General features: G+C 40.1%; 1 protein-coding gene across 1 annotated transcript in view; it reads right to left on the bottom strand.

The window, feature by feature from the left end:
• Positions 1-5,822: 5,822 nt before the first annotated feature.
• Positions 5,823-19,922, bottom strand: part of LOC147150047 (transmembrane protein 266-like) — a 45,137-nt gene continuing 31,037 nt past the window's right edge. Inside the window, exons 6-11 of the mRNA XM_086026917.1 lie at positions 18,862-18,918; positions 18,072-18,210; positions 16,306-16,421; positions 15,399-15,594; positions 10,160-10,222; positions 5,823-9,723 (exon numbers count right to left, since the gene is read on the bottom strand). Of these exons, the coding sequence (XP_085883043.1) occupies positions 9,251-9,723; positions 10,160-10,222; positions 15,399-15,594; positions 16,306-16,421; positions 18,072-18,210; positions 18,862-18,918 (1,044 nt within the window). The 3' untranslated portion in view covers positions 5,823-9,250. The remainder of the gene's footprint in view (positions 9,724-10,159; positions 10,223-15,398; positions 15,595-16,305; positions 16,422-18,071; positions 18,211-18,861; positions 18,919-19,922) is intronic.

Below are 19,922 nucleotides of genomic sequence, written 5' to 3'. Positions count from 1 at the left end.
CTGAATTAATGTTAAGGAGATCATTTAATTGAGCTCTCAGGATTCCCACAGGAAGGCGTGTGCTCATGTTTATCACATGACATGGCACGTGCCGAAACAACAACAACAACAATCTTTGTTAATTTTTCCACTCCAAATTGATGGGGGACTCAAATTTGATTTGATTTGACACTTTTAATAATGATTATACGAATGCAATCCACTGTAGAATGATTAAATCAGCATTACTGTATTGTGCTAATTTCCACAGCTAATTGAATTATTAATAGTTTATGCTCCAAGGGCTGGTCACTCACTATTTTCAGCTCTTCTACCTATCACTGACCCACTTTTTAACCTAAGAGCCATCGCAAGTATATATATATATATATATATATATATATATATATATATATATATATATATATATATATATATATATATATATATATATATATATATATATATACTATGCATATATAGTATACTATATATAGTATATATATACATATATATATATATATACTATGCATATATAGTATATATATATATATATATATATATACTATATATGCATAGTATATATATATATATATATATACATATACATATATATATATATATTATATACTATGCATATATAGTATATATATATATATATACTTGCGCGATGGCTCTTAGGTTAAAAAGTGGGTCAGTGATAGGCAGAAGAGCTGAAAATAGTGAGTGACCAGCCATATATATATATATATATATATATATATATATATATATATATATATATATATATATATATATATATATATATATATATATATATATATGAAATAACACTGCTGTCGCCATGACAACAGCCTCCTGAGTGGATTCCTCGCACACTTGTTGGGAGCAGCGTGCACTTAAGAAGAATGTCTGCAAAAGGAGAACCTGAGAAGCTTTTTAAAGCGCAATATATAATTCATTTGTATTTTTTTCCTCCAGCTTCAACGTGTTTATGTGTGAGACGTGTTCTCAATCTGTCACTGTTTGTTCTCAATCAGACTTTTCTTTTTTTTTTCTCTCTTTCCCTCTCAAATAAACACACCCTGCTGTTTAGTACTACGCACGCTCAAAAATCTCCACCATGCACTCATACCCCAGTCACATGATGTGAATGTTTATGTTCGCGCACACACTCTGCTCAGTTGGAGACTTTACAGTAGAAGCTATATTTGTTAATGATTTCAAATTTTAGCGTGACTAATATTGCGTTTTATAATAATGCCATGTTTGTTGTGGGGTTTGTGTTCCAGAAACTGATACTGTATTTTAAGCTTCATGAATAATGCCAATAGAAAATATGCATGTGAGGTGCAGATATTATTTTTGTCTGCTCGGGGTCGCCATCCTCATGTTCAACACTGCAATATCTGTGACTTTGAATGTGTGTGGCTTTAAAAGGTGGAGCCTGGCCAGTTGAGAAACATGGGAGTCAGCGAAAGAGAGTGCAGAGTTAGCTACCCGAGTTACCTGTTAGCTCAGGTTAGCCAGACAAAGCTACAGCTATAATGTATGAATGTGCTCATTTTGTCAGTGGTTGTTCGATTAAAACCATTAAAAGTGCATCGTTTATCCTTGACTAATTGTGGGTGCCTTACAAGACGCTCTAACTAGTGGTGATACGCTATATTAAATTAGCTAACGATAGTTAAGTAATTGTATCAGCTTGTAGAGTAGACATGCTATAGGCCATTTCTGCTTTTCAGTAAACAAACTGCACTTAAGCTTTTTTAAGTGTAAAATGATCCCAGACTTTGGACATTTTCTGCCGTTTACACTATATTTCGACCTGGCTCACATTTATTGCAACGTGAGTGTGCAAAACGATCACCCAAAAATCCTGCCACATAGTAGAAAAACCTGCAATATAAAATTAGATATGTACGATTTAAAAATCAGCCATAAAGTGAGAAGTTTAGAAAAGAACAACGCTATGGTCAAGTCAAGTCAAATTTATTTATATAGCCCTTAATCACAGAAATGTCTTAAAGGGGTTCACACATCCACAGTTGACAAATATTAATGACATTCCCTGATCTTAACCCCCTGGGGGGCAAGGAAAACCTCAGAAAAATCCCATCTGGGAAAAAATGAGAAACCTTGAGAAGGGACCATAGATGGGGGAATTCCCCTTCCAAAATGGGCAATGGATGCAGAGTGGGAAACATTTAACACACATTATGATGCTATCCAATGTTAGCTGAAATAGTGTGAAAGTCCATTCAATCAGATGAAGCACTGCAGGAAGATACCTTGGGTGAAGTGGGTCCCGGCCCAATTGGTCAATTCGAGTCCAGACATTCTACTTTTACTGGGCTCGCGGCTATAATATCCATGGGTAGGGCGTTCCGGAGCACTTTAGCCCAAATAGAAAATGCTCTAGAACCTGCAGACTTCTTTTTGGTTCTCAGAGTCAAAAATAAAATAAAAGACCAGTCCTTTGTGAACAAAGGTCTCGGGACAAAACATACGGTACCACTAAGTCAACGAAATAGGAAGGTGCTAAGCCGTGTAATATTTTATAGGTAAGTAACAAAAGCTTGAAATCGCATCTCAAGTGGATCAGGAGCCAATGCAATTTGGCAAGTATCGGCGTAGTATGATCTAATTTTCTCGTCCTCGGTGAGCAATACGTTACAATAAACAAGGCGAGACGTAACGAATGCATGACTTATGATTTCTGTGTCACTAGCAGACAAAATATACTGATGTTCTTGAATAAGTGCTGATGACGAGCAGGGCCAGTGATCAACATCTTGGTTTTATCGGAGTTAAGCATCAAAAAAATTGAAAGACATCCATTGTTTAATCTCGGCAAGGCACACCTCTTACAGCGATCTCGTGGGTTTGTTATTTCCAGCTGCAAATAAAATTGTGTATGATCATCATAACTAATGCTTATATTTACGTATAATACCACCAAGCGGAAGCATGTAGATGCTAAACAATAAATGGCCAAGTACAGATCCCTGTGGGACTCCACATGTAACATTACAAAACTCAGAAGTCGCATTGCCATGAATTACACGGTGCGTCCTCTCTGAAAGGTAAGAAATAAACCAAGAAAGTGCTGAGCCTGAAATACCAACACACGTTTCAAGGCGTTCTAATAGTGGTGAGGGACAACTCTACCATTATATCTATATTCAGAGCTGGGCACTTTACCCTTTTTTGCCGGTCCGTCCTCTGTCCTCCATCCGCGACCTGGGTACCCTTCCGTCCTCGTCCCTCTGTCCTTACTCATAAAAATGATCATCCTCTGACACCGTCTGTGCGCTTGTTTTGTTTAAGTGTTTTACTCCCCTCTCTTATTGTTGGAGCCAGGTTATACTGGAGACCTATGACTCTTCTGAACTGCGTATTTGTGTAGCCAAATAAGACCTCTACAGGTCCAAACTGTAATTTGGGAGGTACGCCATTTAATTGGATTATTTTTATGATTATTATTTTAAGAGTATTTCAGAGGCACGAACTAATAAATGAAGTCTTAATTCCAATCTCTTGATGAGATGCCATCACCTTTTGTTTAATGAGAATGCCAAGACTGATCATGTAATGTTAATGCGGCTAAAGTGACTCCCCGTGTGCCATTATTAAAACATGTCAATAATGAAGTGTCTAATGGTCACTGTTCATTTCCTTAGTTTAGCATCGGTGTGACAGCGAGCGGCACCCTCCTCGTCCCCGAAGCCATTTCAGCTCTTGGCGCCGTCGACCTGTCACATACGGACATATACGTAATTGTCTCGGTGAGAATTATTCACGCCAACCTTGGCCTGTGTGAGGCATGGCGGGTCAGAGTTCATGACTGTGAAGGGTATGCTTGGTGGTTTATGAAAAGCAGTCTGAGCATTTATTCGGTATCAAGAATAACAAATAAATGCTCAAAGTTTGTAAAGTTCATAAAGTCCAAATACAAACCCTAATGCTGCTTCAAAACCCTACTTTTTTTTTAATCCGGAGAATGACTCACAATTCTACTTTGGAACCCTAATCCTTGTTTGAAAACCTGATTTGAATCAATTTAATTTAAAACAACAACCCAGGATTGTTGCTTTAATTTGATGCTTAAAACCCTACTTTGAGACATAAACTGTTCTTAAAAACACTAACCCAGGTTTGAAGACCTACTTTAAAACCCTAACCTTTGTTTAAATCAATAACTAGAGTTTGAAACCCTAATTTGAAACCATAACCCTGTCTTGAAGCCCAAATTTAAAACCCTAACCCCTAGCTTGAATCCCTACTTTCACACACAATTAACCGTTGTTTGAAACAGGCTTGAAGCCCTACTATGAAATGCTAATTATAGTTTAAAAAAAAATAAAGTAGCCGTAATAATTAGGTAATGGTTTGAGCCACTATTTAATTTAAAATTGTCCATATCTTCTGATTTCAGCCTCTCCACAGTAAATTTTTCTGCCATCCTTCATGAAAGCCCGATTCTCTTTTTTGAATAAGACATTTGCAAACATCTGCTATTACGTGGGGGGGGGGGGGGAAATGACTAAACCATTAACTGAATCCGTTTCAAAAAGGTTGGTGAGTACAATGTCAACCCCTCTCAGGTGATAATAGTTAATTGTTGTTTTGTTGCTTTTAATCATTAAGTTGTAAAAAATAAACAACAAAAATTGGTTAACAAATAGTAATTGGGGGGAAAATTATTTTGTAATACACTTTAATGCTAAATAACATTTTATCTGATTATTCAATCAACGGAATATTCAATGCAATAATCAATTTTTAAAATATTCGAAAGTGACAGACCTACTTGAAACCCCAACCCTTATTTGAAGCCAAATTTTGAAACTCTAACCTTGGCTTGTAAAACTCATTTGAAACCCAAACGCTGGCTTGAAGCCCCACTTTGACAACTAAAATGGCTTAAAACCCTACTTTGAAACCATAGTTCTTGTTTAGAACAACAACAACCCAGGTTTGGAAAATCTAATACCTTGAAACCAAAACCCTTTCTCAAAGCCTGACTTTGAAACCCTAACCATGTTTTGAAACCCCACTAACACCGGCTTTATGTTCTACTTTGAAACCCTAACAATCTATAATTAGGGAGATTCTTGCTGAGCAAGTACGAGTCAGCCAATTAGCACTTGTTGTGACAGCTCATCTCATCTCAAAATGAATAATTGATATTTGTTAAAAGTGCTTACAAATAGAGTTGCTGATGTTAATCAACTAAGTGAGCATCATGGTGACAATGAGCATGGGAAATAATGCTGCACTAACATCAATTACAAATACATGTTGATCCTGGGCTCCCTCTGCTGTAATCTATTCGAAATTGGAAACACAATAAATAATAATTAGATAGTGGCCAGGGACATTTATTTACTCAACTGCAGAGTACCAGGTGTTTAATTTAAGTCAAATATTTGAAAGGAGATATTTATAAGTAAAATGCTTGTATAAAAGAGTAAAGCTAAAGACATAATATTTCGGTCTTTGTATTCAATTCCGAACAGAAATGTTAGCAAACAGTATTACAGACCACTCAAGCATCTAATCAGGCATTGCCATGGCATCAGAGATGCTCAAATTATTAAGTGTAGAATCAAGATAATCACTGTAAATTCATTACATCCAGGCTCTTGAAATAGATGCTGGTCCGTACAGGATTTTACTTGAATGATATTTGTTAAACGGTTAGGGAAATGCCAATGTTTTATTTTTGCTATTTTTCATCAAATCACAACACCTGCCTTGGCAAAGACATTTCCCCCAGCCTGCCCCGCCCCCACCTTTCTCCCCCAAGTAAATTAAGTTTACAAAAGGTGTCTGTAATTTTGCATTAAAGTGCAAAAGAATTTGCTCTCCATTTTAAAGGATCGCCCAATACTTTGTTTGTTTGTTTTTAATTCAACAAGAACAACAAAAAAAACTGTACTGTATGTATAAATCTTGTCATGTTTCCAACTCAATCATTTGGAAACATAATGATACAAAAAAGTCCTTTGTTAATGAATCCAAGTCATGTACCCTGTGTGTCTCTATTGAGGAGATAGAGAACATGGTGGATAAAAAAAAAAAAAGACCACAGAGATGAAAAACAAATTCTTTAGAAAAACCAAACTCTTTTTACCTTTTGGAAATTCCATGTTGGAGGAAGAACATTGTTGTTTGTTTGAAATACTGACTAATGAGGTTCACTGAAGGCTTAAACGGCCCATTTGCTGGTTTTGATTGGTAGAAAGTTCTGTGCCTTTTAGAGCAGTTCAAAGCGACTATTCCGGATGTGTTCAACAACACATTCAAGTCCAAGAAGGGTGGGCATTGGACCATGGGGAAAATTAATTATCAATTCAATCTAATACTTAATAGGTTGGGAACATGAATGTTCTACGAGTTGATTAATGCTGGTTGAAGAACTCACACTGGATGTACAGTAAGGCCTTAGGATGTACTCACACTTGGCTATTCGAAACATATTAATGATCATTTATGATAACCATTACAATGCACAATAGAAATAAACAACATGAAATAATCAACAGAGTAAAAAAAAAGAAATAAGTCCACAAATTGCTCGCTGGTGCAAAGGCACATGCGCATTCACGTGGCATACAATTAACAGGATTGCTCCTCTCACCTCCAGTTATTCATGAAAACCGCCACAGTGCACAATAGAAATAAACACAATGACTCAAACTAATCCAACTCAAAAAGTCCATAACATTGGTAAGACCTGGGCAAGTGCATGCAGTGATGCAAATGTGTCATCAAATACCTGTAAAGTGATTGCTCCCCACTAATTATTGATGATAGCCACCTCAATACACAATAGAAACAAACAGAATGAGAAATAATGCACAGTTAAAAAAAAAAAAAAAAAGGTCTGGCATGTTGGGTCTCGCACTGGCAAATATGCATGTGTCAGAATAAGTGCGATCAGGCCTTTTCTCAGTTATTCGTTATAATTATCCACAATGCACAATAGAAATAAACAGAACAACATAAAACAGTTCCGTCGCTCAAGGCCACATGCAATTTTGTTGTGACTTTGGACTTGTCACATCAGAGCTGCCACAGCGAATCATTCGCAGGATTTGTTTGGCACAGTTTTTTCACAGGGTGCCCTTCCTGGCACAACTATCACATTTTCTTTATCACGGTCCAAAAAAAAAAAAAATATAGAAATCTTGCACAACAGATATAAGAAAACATAACGATTCAAAATAATCCAAGCACATACATAGCATATGATTTAGTCATCTGCCCCTCTCGCAAGTTATTCATGCTAACTCCCACTGAATACAATAGAAAATAAAATAATTGACTAGTCTAGTCGACATTTTTTTTTGTATAGTAATTGAGTTTTATTTTTTGATTGTTGATTGAAAGAACGTTCTTGTCCTTGTTGTAATATGTTAATGTATGTAATATTGATTTTTTTTTTTTTTTAAAACAGATTGAGTAGAAATAATCCAAAGTAACAAAACAAAAAAAATCCACGACACATTCGGTCACGCACATCTACGTCATCTCCATCGCGGAATGTAAGTGTCATGAATGATGCGATCATTCCTCTCACCGGTTAATAATAATATAAAAATATAAAAAATAATCACCACTCTGCACAATATAAATTAATAGAATGACTCAAAATAACCCACAAAGTTAAACAAAAAAAAAAAGGCACAGGCAAATGTGTCATATAATCAATGCTCCTCTCGTCAGTTATTCATAACAGCCAGCTTGTGCAGTTGAAACAAGTACAAATAATGCATTGTGCAATTTACGTATATAATGACGTGATGGCACTCTTGAACGGGCCAAAGCCTGAACGCTTCCGAGCGTTCAAGTCAGGCACGCTTCCAGTGGCCTAGTGTGAGTACATCCTGAGTTGTTAACTAAACTAAGACTGAATCAGTCAAGTAGTGCGCTCTGTTTTTCCTCGCTGACTTCAAGACATCATTTTAAGCCCCTCCCTGAAGTCCACCTTGGTATGGGTCTTGTTGTATTTGTTGTGCTATATGTGGCCATCTCTCCTCCTCCTCACATCCATCATGGAGGATCAGGGAATGTTGGAGATCTTGGAAAAGTTTCTACTGTGAAGACAGAACGACTCGTGGAGCAAAAGGCCCATCGCACACCAAGCGATGCTGCCGAACGTGACTGACCTAGACGACGGTGAAAGAAAGACGTTGGGCAATTCATACCCGCACACCAGGCGATTGACCCTCGCACACATAACCAACTTGCTGCAAAAAAAAAAAAAAAAAAAAGCCTGTTATCGGATTATGTTTGAGGCGCCATATTTACTACTGTATTGTTTTTTATTGAGCCACAAACAACATGGTGTGATTGTCGAGGAAGAAGCAGATTGCCTTGGCTGCTATAGCTACAGAAAATCATAATACAAAGACAGGAAACGGGTGAGAAATTAAGAAGAAAAATTGGATATTTGAGATGCTTTTAGTAATGATTAGCCTTGTAATGACTGCATTTCATTGAAAGAGACTTCACGTTTTGCTTTTTAGCCACAGTTGCAGGTTCAAATTTGGTGGATAACATTGTATGCATGTGAGCTGGGCATTTCGTCAGATTGACGGACCGGTCCATCAGTCCATCAGTGACGAGCGCCCGTTTTGCTGAGGAGTGACGAATGACGAACCACTTTTTAAAATTGACTAAGCACTGACGGAAGTGGATTTTCGTCCGTCAGAGTAATCATCACTAACAGCGTCCGTCAGTGATGCCCATTTTGCTTACGTTTTTTAGGGGAACTGACTTCGGTTTGTTACAAAAAATAACGGACTAATAAATGACGGACGGATACCCTAATATATATATATATATATATATATATATATATATATATATATATATATATATGTAGTAGTAGTATACTGTAAGTGTTATTGACAAAACACATTATCTACAACGCTGTACTATATTGATATCTGGCTTGGCGATGGCCGGCTGCTTCATACCCAAAATCGTGATTTTCGTTGTGAAAGCAAATGTGATACGACATGAAATTTTTGATTGGCTGTTACATCTGAGATGCTGTGATGCCATTCATCTGCGATTCCAATTTGTAATTGCAGCAAAACTAGAGCGCCGACGGTCAGCCTCTCAAGAAAACTAGGTACAGAACCGCACGCACTGCGCCACAGTTCAGTGGCGCTCGACCCCATTACTCTTGTGTGCGGTGGGCCTTGGTGTTGCTCTCACGAGGTTCAAATTTCCATATAGCGGAGATGTAAATGTGCTATGTGTCCGACATGTGTCCCAGAGGTGTGTCGCCTGGACCAAGAAGACGGTACTTCTCCTCCAACGAGGGCTCAGCGGCGCCGCCCTGCAGGTGGATGAGCGGCTTGGTTTGCAGCAGGACGCAGCCTCGGCCCCGCCTCTCCTGGTGGTTCCTGCGGTTGAACACCTTTATTCTGTTGTCCAGCTCTGGGCTGGCCTTCTCGGAGCCAGTGGGACTGGGGAGCTTAAGGTTGACTGGATCCACCGTCAGTCCTTTCTGAGCGAGGCAGGAGTCCTCCGAAAGAGACGAGAGGAGCTCCTGGACCACCGTGCTTTGTTCCTGGCCCGAGAAAGAAGGGGGGCAGCAGGGGTGGGAGCTGTAGTTCAGGTTCAGATCGTGAGCGGCGTTGGACTGGATGTGATTGGTCGGGCGGTGGATGTCGATGGAGGCTGTGGTGACGACGCGGGTGCCTAAGCCACAAGTCCTTCCATCTTGAAGAAAAAAAAAGGTCAAGGGAACAACAATCTCGATTGATCATATCAACACATTATGATATAAAAACAAAAATTGGCACAATCATCAGCAGATGTCATTGATCAACTCGGATTACATGTTCAATGAGAGAAGGAAGAAGTACAATATTTATCTAGTCCTACCCCTAGTACACATATCAAATTATTACACTAGTAGGTTATTTATATACAAAGGATCCCAAAGTGGAACAAGCACTCGTATCCCAGATTCATATGTTAATTTGTTTTTCTGATAATATAGTGATTGGTGTGGTGTCCAACATTTTTTACTGATAAAAATGGCAGAGTCTGTTACTCATTATCTATTTTTTCTGCTTCTCAACCAGAGTGGACTGGGTCTATGTTGTCCCCTTTCAAGTCTAGCATAAGCATGTGCCAGTGTTGAGTGACTTACCAGCGCTTCCCTCACTGTAGTACTGGCTGATGTAGTTGTTCATGTCATCACGTACAACTGGATCTGATTGGGAAAATGAACAAAGTAATGAGAACAAAGTCGGTATTATTTGAAGTAACAATGCCGTATTCTGATTTTGCGCGAGTTATCAGGGCCAACGCCTGTTCATGTGTCATTGACATAAACATTACAGAATCTATCCATCCATTCATCCATCATCAACACCGCTTACATCGTCGCCGGGGGTGCTGGAGCCTATCCCATCAAAGGCAAACTACACCCTGATCTGGTCGGCAAACAAACAACCATTAACACTCACGATCACACCGTCACTGAGTGGCAACCAATCCCACGCTGCCCGCACACTAGCCGGGCGAGTGTCCCGCTACACCATCAGCAACTTTACAGAACATAATGACGTTGAATTGAAAACATACATTTTAACACTCTATCTTAGGTCTTGGAATGGACTCCAATAGCTGTTGACGTTGGAGTATTGCGGTGAGTGTCATAAACGAATTAAAAAGGCATAGAATTGCCTTAATTGGATTTAACACCCTTGCGGGTACTGATCCATTTCAGTGTAAACACTACAAACGAGTCCAAATGGAAACTATCTGTAGTGTTTACAAGGAAATATTGACAGAAGTGGCTTGCGCCTCAGGCCACAGGTGCTTGAAAGGCTCACGCTCTGCTTGGCGCCGCATTAGCCGTATAGTGCACCAGGTAATAGACCGGCCCCCGTTTAGGCAGGGCTTGGCTTGACAAAAGTGGGACCGCATGAGAGCTCTTTGTTGGGGGCCGATGTGCGTGGTTGAATGGCGGTGATCTCGCGCTCGCTTGATTGGTCTTGAGCTCACTGTCTGCTGGCTGAGTGCGAAGCGCGAGTAGCTTGAGTGCAAGCCCCCGTCCCGCGGGACACGCTGCTGCAGACTCTGATGGGTAATCTCATTTATTTTTCATTCTAAAATATTAATCCCTGGGCCACCCCCGGAGAGGAGGCATTGCACTCACTAAAACAAGACGGAGACAATCGCTGCACAATTAATAACACATGAGTGATGGAGGTGAGGCGGGGGGAAAAAGAATCGGCTGTCCAGCATACATAAAAAGGCTCTCGGCTCTTTTTTTTGCGAGACAGCCCGGTTATCAAGCTGTCACTTGTGTGTGGAAGAGGAGAGGTGACATGCCGGTTCCTTTTAGTGCAGCCGTACATTCTACTGTAGTTCAGAGACCTGGTGTAGTGGTACTGCACCACTGGCCGAGTAATTACAATCAATCCGTGGATATAATCATATAGTAAAGTTATGTTATTTTCCTATCAGTGTGAGAAATTTTAGTCATAGATATACAGGCAACAGGTACCTCGTTAGGAGACACTCAAAAAACGAAATATGTACAGCATCGCTACACATGCAATTCTGTCTCAAAATATTGGAACAGTGAGGCCAATTCCTTGATGCTACTGGCAGGTAAAATGCATGCTCTATAGGGTTTAGGTATTGATTTGATTTCCCACAAGAAAAAAATACCTCAGTTTCATATCAGGGAAAAAGAAATATCATCTCAGAAGCTGGTTGTTCACAAATGTACGTTTAAGAGTTACTGTAAGTGCTAAGCCCAATTGATTATTTAGAGAAACACGGAATACAATGAGCCCTGATAGTATTACAATCATCAGTTTTACCCTGTTAAAGCAGAAATTGGCAAGAATTTGACCTTAATAAAAAATTTTCACAACTCTTTCGATGAAACATTGACTTACAAGTAGTTGCATGGAACATTTTTCAGGCCCTGGGGGTTCTGTATCGTTTTTACTGGCACTAAGCAACTTTGAGGAGGATGGGAGCAACCCTGGCACACCAAAAAATACAAATGTCCTGAATTGCTTCACGGCATACTCACTTCCTCCCTTCCGCTCTAAGGACGGAAGTCGATTCGAAACGTCTACGCGCTTTTACTGGTGTTATGGCAGAAGCCCCAAAACAAACGAAAAAACAAAAGTATTGTTTGAACAAAATTTGATTCATTACCTCATCGCTATTCATCTTTCACACAGCCACTGGAAATAGAAACGTAATTCAGTCCAATTTGCAGGCCAGCGAGAGCTACGGGAAATGTGGTTGACTTTTGTCAAAACACTACCGCTTTTGTCCACATGGCGCCGCCATAATCAACAAAAACTGACATATGACACATCATCATCTTCCAAACCGCTTATCCTATATAGGGTCGCGGGGAGTTGCTGGAGCCTATCCCAGCCGTCAATGGGCGAAGGCAGACTACACCCCGAACTGGTCGCCAGCCAGTCGCAGGGCACACATAGACACTGTCACTGAGCGGGAATCGATCCCACGCTGCCCGCACACAACTCAGGCGTGTGTACCACTACACTATCAGCGGACCTACATATGACACAGTGTTTCTTTAAAACAATTCAATATGTTCAACAAACTGAGTCCATACACAATGAATGGCATTGCAAGATCAATCTTTTGTAAATGTGGCTTTTATTTCATTTTGTAAAACAACTCGTATATTTGTACCAGAAGTTACTGAGAAGTGTTGCTGCCCTTTAACAATGTTTAGTATTGTCATTCCCATTATTTTGCTAAGGTTTTGCACTTTCTGTTGCTATAAACACTGGTTTGCAGTGGTGGAGAACTGCACCGCCATACCGCCAACTACAGCCAACAATAATCATTTGGTTAAACTGGAATGGCATTTAGTGGTGGGCAGACTGTTGCCAAGATCATTTGGATCAGCACCAAATTCATTCTACCTTCTTTGCAGAGCTAATTAATACTGTACATCACCAATGAAAGCCAAGTATTATTATCTTTGCAGACGCACATTTTTTTTCACATTGGATTAAGTGTGCCTAATAAAGTATTGATCTTTTGGTGTGACACAGTGCAAAGATAAGGTTGTATGATTGTAAAAGCAGCCATGTAGTAAGTGCTCAATGACCTGCTTCTTGGAGCAGATGTTGTGCTTGAGTGACAGTGGATGTTGTCACCATTTGACACGATTTAGTACTTCCAAGGCATCAGACTCCATCTCAGGGGACCATTGGGGTTTCTGGGGCATGGTGTCATCCTTCAGGTGAGAACAAAGTTGGCAATCTGACTTGATTGGAGGTGACTTGACCTGAACCCGCACCTACTGGCCTGCGAGTGCTCCTCGCAGTGACCATGTTGACGTAAAAAGGCCCACTTTGTTTTTCCCGCAGCCAGATTTGCCACGACCGTACGCCCTTGGGATAATATTGTGGTGCCCGATTGTGGTTTGCAGGTGAATGAGAACAGATGTTGACAGGTGCCCACTGCCCTCCTAACAAGGCCCAATGCACAGAGCACTCTGTAGCTGAAATAGCACGAGTCGACCGTGGCCGAAGCACGACAGGAGCTGAGAGTGACACAGTGTCAGAAAACATGTTTTTTTTTTCTCCAGCGTTCAGCACATCCTAAAAGCTTTTTTTTTTTTTTTTTTTTTTTTTGCCCCTGCATTGATCCCGTGTGCCTGCGGTCAGATGGCTGTGCTGTGTGAGAATGGAGGGAGCTATGAGGCCGCTCCAGGGCCATGTCAGCCCTACAGTGCACCGGCATCCGCTTGGCCTGATGTTGCACCATTAGGGAATGTTTGTTCCACCGAATTATGCACATACGTGATGCTGCACCTCTCTCCTGGTTTGTCATGTTGCCTCCTCAAGCAAACGCTCCACCTGGCCTGATTACATACACTGTATTTAAATGGGCTTATTTTTAAACGTTCTATTCAGCCTAGACGGTGCACTTCTATTGCAGTGAACTCTACGGCAGATGCTGATCTGTGTAGTGGTAGGTGATGTGTATGTTCAAGATGTGCATAATGTGACAGGGGCTTGCAGAAATATGTTCACATGCTATTAATTTGTCTGCGATTGGCTGGCAACCAATTCAGGGTGTGCCCCGCCTACTGGCCGAAGACAGCTGGGCTAGATTAAAGGACGCCCGCGACCCTTTCCAGGATAAGCGGTTTGGATAATGGATGGAATGGATGGATTTCCTGAATGCGACATACTCATAGCTGCTCTGCCATTGGCTATTACCTAGCATCTTCCTGGCATCCCATTGGCTAAGAGGGTCCTCTAACGTATGAGTCTATGTGTGTAGATAGACAGGTAGATAGATATATATGTATGTGATGGATATATGTCTATGCAGCGTCCTCGTCATTCGCCCCTCGGGCCATGAGGTGTTCCGATAGTTTTACGTGAATTAGAAAAGAAAAAAAGGAGAAAATCGTTTTTTTGGTCCATACAAACAAAGCAAGAGATAATAGAAAAGTATGAAAGGGGGATAAGTTTGGTTGATCCCGCCAAAGAATATAACCATAATGTATTGACAGTCAGCACGTTATTAAATCAGTTCTTTACAAAACGCCAGGCAAAAACCACTTCTGAGAGAGAACATGAACCAAAGAAGGCAAAAAGCGATGAGGACAGCAATTAAAAGGTAAACGACCATCATATTCTTTACTCTATTCTTTGTTTTTTACATTATGCACAACTCTCATTTATTGTGCAATAATCTAATTGTAACATGTTTGTATTTGTTATATGTTTTGATGCATTTGTATGCTTTATAAAACATTTATGTCTGAATATTGGGGATCTTGGAACGGATTAGGGCATTTACATGGAAAACGCGTCTTTCATAAGTAGAGGTACCACTGTAGTTCTTTTACTGCCCTTTTGCTGACTACATGAGTAGGCCTAGTATTTTTTTGTGTTTTGGGGATAATATGCAGACCTCAAACATACCTCAATAATATAAAAATTTTGAATGGGTTGAATTTTGTGGGGAAAAAAAGTACAAAATGAGTTCTTGCATTTATTGTTGCTTTCTTGTTCAGCAGTTTTGTGCCATCCTTGGATGGAAATTTTTTATGCAAGAGAGCCTTTTTGCACAGGAAAAACAATTACAGGTTGTGGTTATTTTGTTGTTTGCTTCAAACCGTTTTTGTCAGTTTAGGATGTTGGATCTTTCATTCATACATTGAAAAATGCATCATCAAAAATGAAACATATTAGGAGCACATATTTTGCACATATGCGGGTATTGTCCATATTTAAAATTGCATCTTTGTCATGAGGCCCCCCACCGTCACCCACACACCAGTAGCACTGATGAAAAATTGTGGCCTCTCCAGCATTTAAGTTGTCATTCAGATAGGCATTAAATACAGTGAAGTGTACCTGCAGTGTTGTGCAGCTCTCTGGGATTCCTATGAGCTCCCTCGTCGTCAGACTCCCCAGGAGTCGAGCCCTCCACAACCTGTACACTCCTCCCCTGCGTCGCCCATACGCGATGAATCTGCATAGCAGCCTCGCGCTCCGCCGCTAGGTCCAGGTCCTGTTGGGCCAGGTGGGCCCGCAGTTGCCTGATCTCAAACTGTACCACAAGGATGAGCCGATGGGATTGCAAGTGAGGAGGAACGAAGATGAAGATAGATGGGGGGGGGGGGGGGTTGGGGAGATTAATAAAGTGGAGGAAAGTAGGTACGATCTGTGACAATCTACTGTATCCAATTTGTTTAATTTAATTAGTTAGTTTAGTGAAGAAAATTCTAGTTTAGCCAAGTGTAGTTGACCATTTGAACTGATTATGCTTTTTTGTTTTTAATTGAGAAATTATTTTTGTGCAGAAATGTGTGTGGAATAATGACAGTGAGGTGGCGCTTTTGAAAGAGAATGTATCTATGAGGTGATGCTGCCCCCTTCTGACAATAGATTGACCAACACTTTATAAAATAAAAGACGATGAAAACATACGCAAGCCCACACACATACATACTAAAGTGAATACTATATTAATTAAATAATCTTATATCTAATATTTAACTTTACAAAAATTACATTCTACTTGGTGTCAATTAATTTCAACTCCTTGTAAAAGAAATTGTATAATTGAATGTCCAATGAAAGTTTGAGTATTTTCTTTTCAACATGAAGAGGATAACAATTTTGATATTTCTGATGAAATTTTTTAAGATGTTACTTTCATTGGGGAGAGAGAGAGAGAGAGAGAGAGAGAGAGAGCTATATATATTGTCTTACGTCTCATGTGTTGTTTGTATGTTGGGATTAATGAAAAGGTGCTCACAGCCTGTTCCTGGCAGATCTGGGTTAGACGCTCCAGTTGCTCCTCTCGCACTGCTTTTGTTTTCTCGCATTGTTGGATCTCCAGCTCCATCTCCACTTTGACTTGTAGCACATAAGCTGACAAAAAGGGATGGCACATGGGGGGGAAAGGAAGTGGCTTCATTACATAACACTTCATGGGACACCACTGAAAACGGTAAACTCATTTTATTCAAAACATATACTTACTACAAATATATTTCAGGAAAATAAGCAAGAACTATAAAGGCATCTTAGAGTGTAAAAATCAATATAGCACATAGTGCAAATGATTTACTTGTTTTTGATACAGCACCAGCTACACCACTAGATAGCAGCAAAGTGCTTATGTGGTCACCGTTGGAAATAAAGGTAATTTATTGTTTGAAAATTTGAAGTGATTTTCACTTATGTTGTTTTACCCTATCGTCACGATAGTGTAACAAGATTGAAGATTTAATTTTGTCATGTATTATCATTTTCATTTTAGATTTCTTTGTATTTTTTGTTTAAAAAATACAGTAGTTGGATTATAATGAAAACTGACATGTTTTATGACGTATACTAAAAATACATATATAGAGAAAATAAAATTAGGAAACAAAATAAATACAACTCCAAAATGGTTCTCAGCAGTATGTGAAGCTGTTGGTGAAAATTAGCACCTCCAAATCTGACCAAATGTGTTCCTCAGTCAGAAAAGGGTGGAGTGCCCTCTCCACGTCGGGGATTAGATCCTGTTCCAAGTGGAGGAGTATCTTGGTGTCTAGTTCACGAGTGAGGAAAAAATGGCACAGGAGATCGATAAGGTGCGAAGCTCGGTCAACCGGGAGGTGCTCAGAGTCGAGCCACTGCTCTTCCGCATTGAGAGGAGCCAGATGAGGTGGCTGGGGCATATGATTAACCCTAACCCTCCTGGGTGGCTACCTGGTGAGGTGTTCCGGGCAACTCCCACGGGAAGGAGGCCCCAGGGAAGACCCAGGACACGCTGGAGAGAGTGTATCCCTCGGCTGGCCTGGGAAAAGCCTCGGCATCCCCCAGGAAGAGCTGGCTGAAGTGGCTGGGGACGGGGAAGTCTGGGCTTCTCTGTTAAAGATGCTGCCCCTGTGACTAATCTTGGATGAACGGAAGTAAATGGATGGAAGGATGGATAATTATCGCAGTTTAATCAAATTTGGGCTTCACTTTTTTGGGGGGTTTCCAAAGGAATGGCTGAAGTCACAATCCAAAATATATCATATATAACCATCTCCTCCATTTTTTTTTGTACATAACATTGGGAAAGCGCAACTTTGTAGTGAATGGAGGACTGTCTTTTTTTTTTTTTTAAATTAGTGAAAAGCACCTCCCTTCGCAGATGAGCAAAGTGAAATGGAGTTGCCGTGTGGTCTGTTTGGAGGCTGATCCTGCATGCAGCGCGAGGACAGCGCTGAGGGTGACCTCGACACGGATATCGAACCGGAGTGTATTAGCATAGAGAAGAACAACCACTATATTCATTACGGTCCCTGTGAATGTGCTTATCCAGACCCTACAATCGATACAGGCTGGAGTAGACGAGTGACAGAAAATTACTCTTGGGGATGATCAATAGCTATATTGTTCTGAATAGTAAATAATTTGTATAATGATGGAGAGAACGAGGTTACTCATCTCCTCCCAGAGTCAGCAGGGAGCAGGTGCTCCCACCAACGAGTTAACTGTGTCCATATGATTGTATAAATGGTGTGGACAATGTCTTTGACTCACCATCGATGATCCTCTTCACTCTCCAGATGCGCAGCGTGATGATGAGGCTGATGGCGTCCCAGGGGCTGCTGGGCCCGTTGGCCACCGTGGAGGCCACCATAGGGGCCAGAGACAACACGATGACGGCGCCGTCAAACACCTGATGGTGATAACGCTAATAAAATGCTAAGATTCTGATAGGCAAAGTTTACTTTATCAACATAAAACAGGTTATTGGGCTGTCAATATTAGGGAAGAAATACACTATATGGACAAAATGCATTAGGATACCTGGTCATTAAACTCCGCAATTGTGTTTTTTTGGGGTTTTTTTTTTTTGCCTACTGTGAAGCGATTCCAGTGATTGTGAGAAAAAATGTTATGATAACCTATACACCAGGAAATTCAACTTACTGCGCCGTACAGCAGCATCTAAATGCTTAATGCAAAATGAGCAAAACAATTCAATTTCAATTACACACATACAGCTAAAGCAGATGATAACAGATACTTTTCTTATTTGCGACACAACATAATGCCTATAAAGCACCACGATGTGACAGTATCACTCACGGAACACTTACAAGTACTTATTGCTCACAAACGTCTGTTTTTAGATTTGTATAGTTTTAAGGTTTTTTGTTGTCGGTTTATTCTGGGTAGCACGGTAGCAAAATTGGACGCAAATGAAATTTGTTAAGATTGAAAATTAAAAATCAGGTCAAACTAAAGGTACTCTTGCCCCAATACTTTTGTCCACATAGTCCCTCTACATATTGTGTATGATACAGTAGAAGGTGAGCACATTTACCTCTACTTTGTTCTCTATGTAGTCCCAGATCCCGAGCACTACAATTCTGAAGACAGTCTAGCGCACAAATAGACAAATCAAGACATGAGATTATGTGATCCACCACATTAACATCTATTTTGCACTTCGCCAATGTGGTCACGTTCGTGACGCGCCTTTCAGCAGCGCCATTGATTCACCCGCCAATTAGCATGAGAGGTCACGCACAAGTGGTAGTGCAAATCCATCATGTGTTGGTGCCATTTGGACAACAGGTTTGCAGTCAATGAAGCCAAACGCTGAAGAACTTGAACAATGTGTTCTGACTGGTAGACGATTCCAAAGTCATTAAACACCCTTTAAACGTCCCCCGTTGACTCATCACATATGACGTCATTGGCGAGGTGCTCGGTCGGATCATATTGCTCGAAGCCCATCCCCAATGCTCATTAAATTCCACTTCAATTATTGCTCCTGCTGGCTAGATGGTAATTAACGTTTGGTTGAGGGCATTAAGGCCGGCACTGTCAGCGTAATTGTTTTGCATTGGAGCCGGAGCTGAGGGTCAAACTCTTCCCTCTTCATTTAGTATTGCACAAATGTAAAGTTTTGTGTCTTAAATGTCTTAAATTACAATTGAACATCAAACAATCAATATTTTACCCAATCTAAAGCCCCTAAATGGCATTTCGAAATAGCCATATAGATAATAAGAGAAGAAAATCATTGGATAGAGAAAGTTCATAATCAAATTGAAATAAATGAATTTGCTTAGTGGTAAAGTCTTTTGGTTGACAGCCATGCTAACCGTGACATGATACAGGAGGTCTTTGGTTTACAACACATCCACAATCTTGTATAAAAGTCAAAACATAGACAGTCAATTTCGTGGAGTACATTTGACTCTAAAAAGACTACATTTGTTCCCAGTCTAAACAGAGCAAAATTTATACATGGAAAAGAATATTATTCAGAGTAAATTTTAGACAAAAAAACATTTGGACAGTTACTTACTTGAAAAAAACTATTAAAGTTTTTTCACTCAATTTCTTCACTAAATTTTACAAGGAAAGTTTTTGGAG

The sequence above is a fragment of the Filicampus tigris genome, chromosome 3 (genome assembly GCF_054856515.1).
Source record: "Filicampus tigris isolate MCC_2025a chromosome 3, RoL_Ftig_1.0, whole genome shotgun sequence".
Taxonomy (NCBI): Eukaryota; Metazoa; Chordata; class Actinopteri; order Syngnathiformes; family Syngnathidae; genus Filicampus; species Filicampus tigris.
The sequence above is the reverse complement of the archived record's forward strand: the minus strand, read 5'-3'. Positions and strand labels throughout refer to the sequence as shown.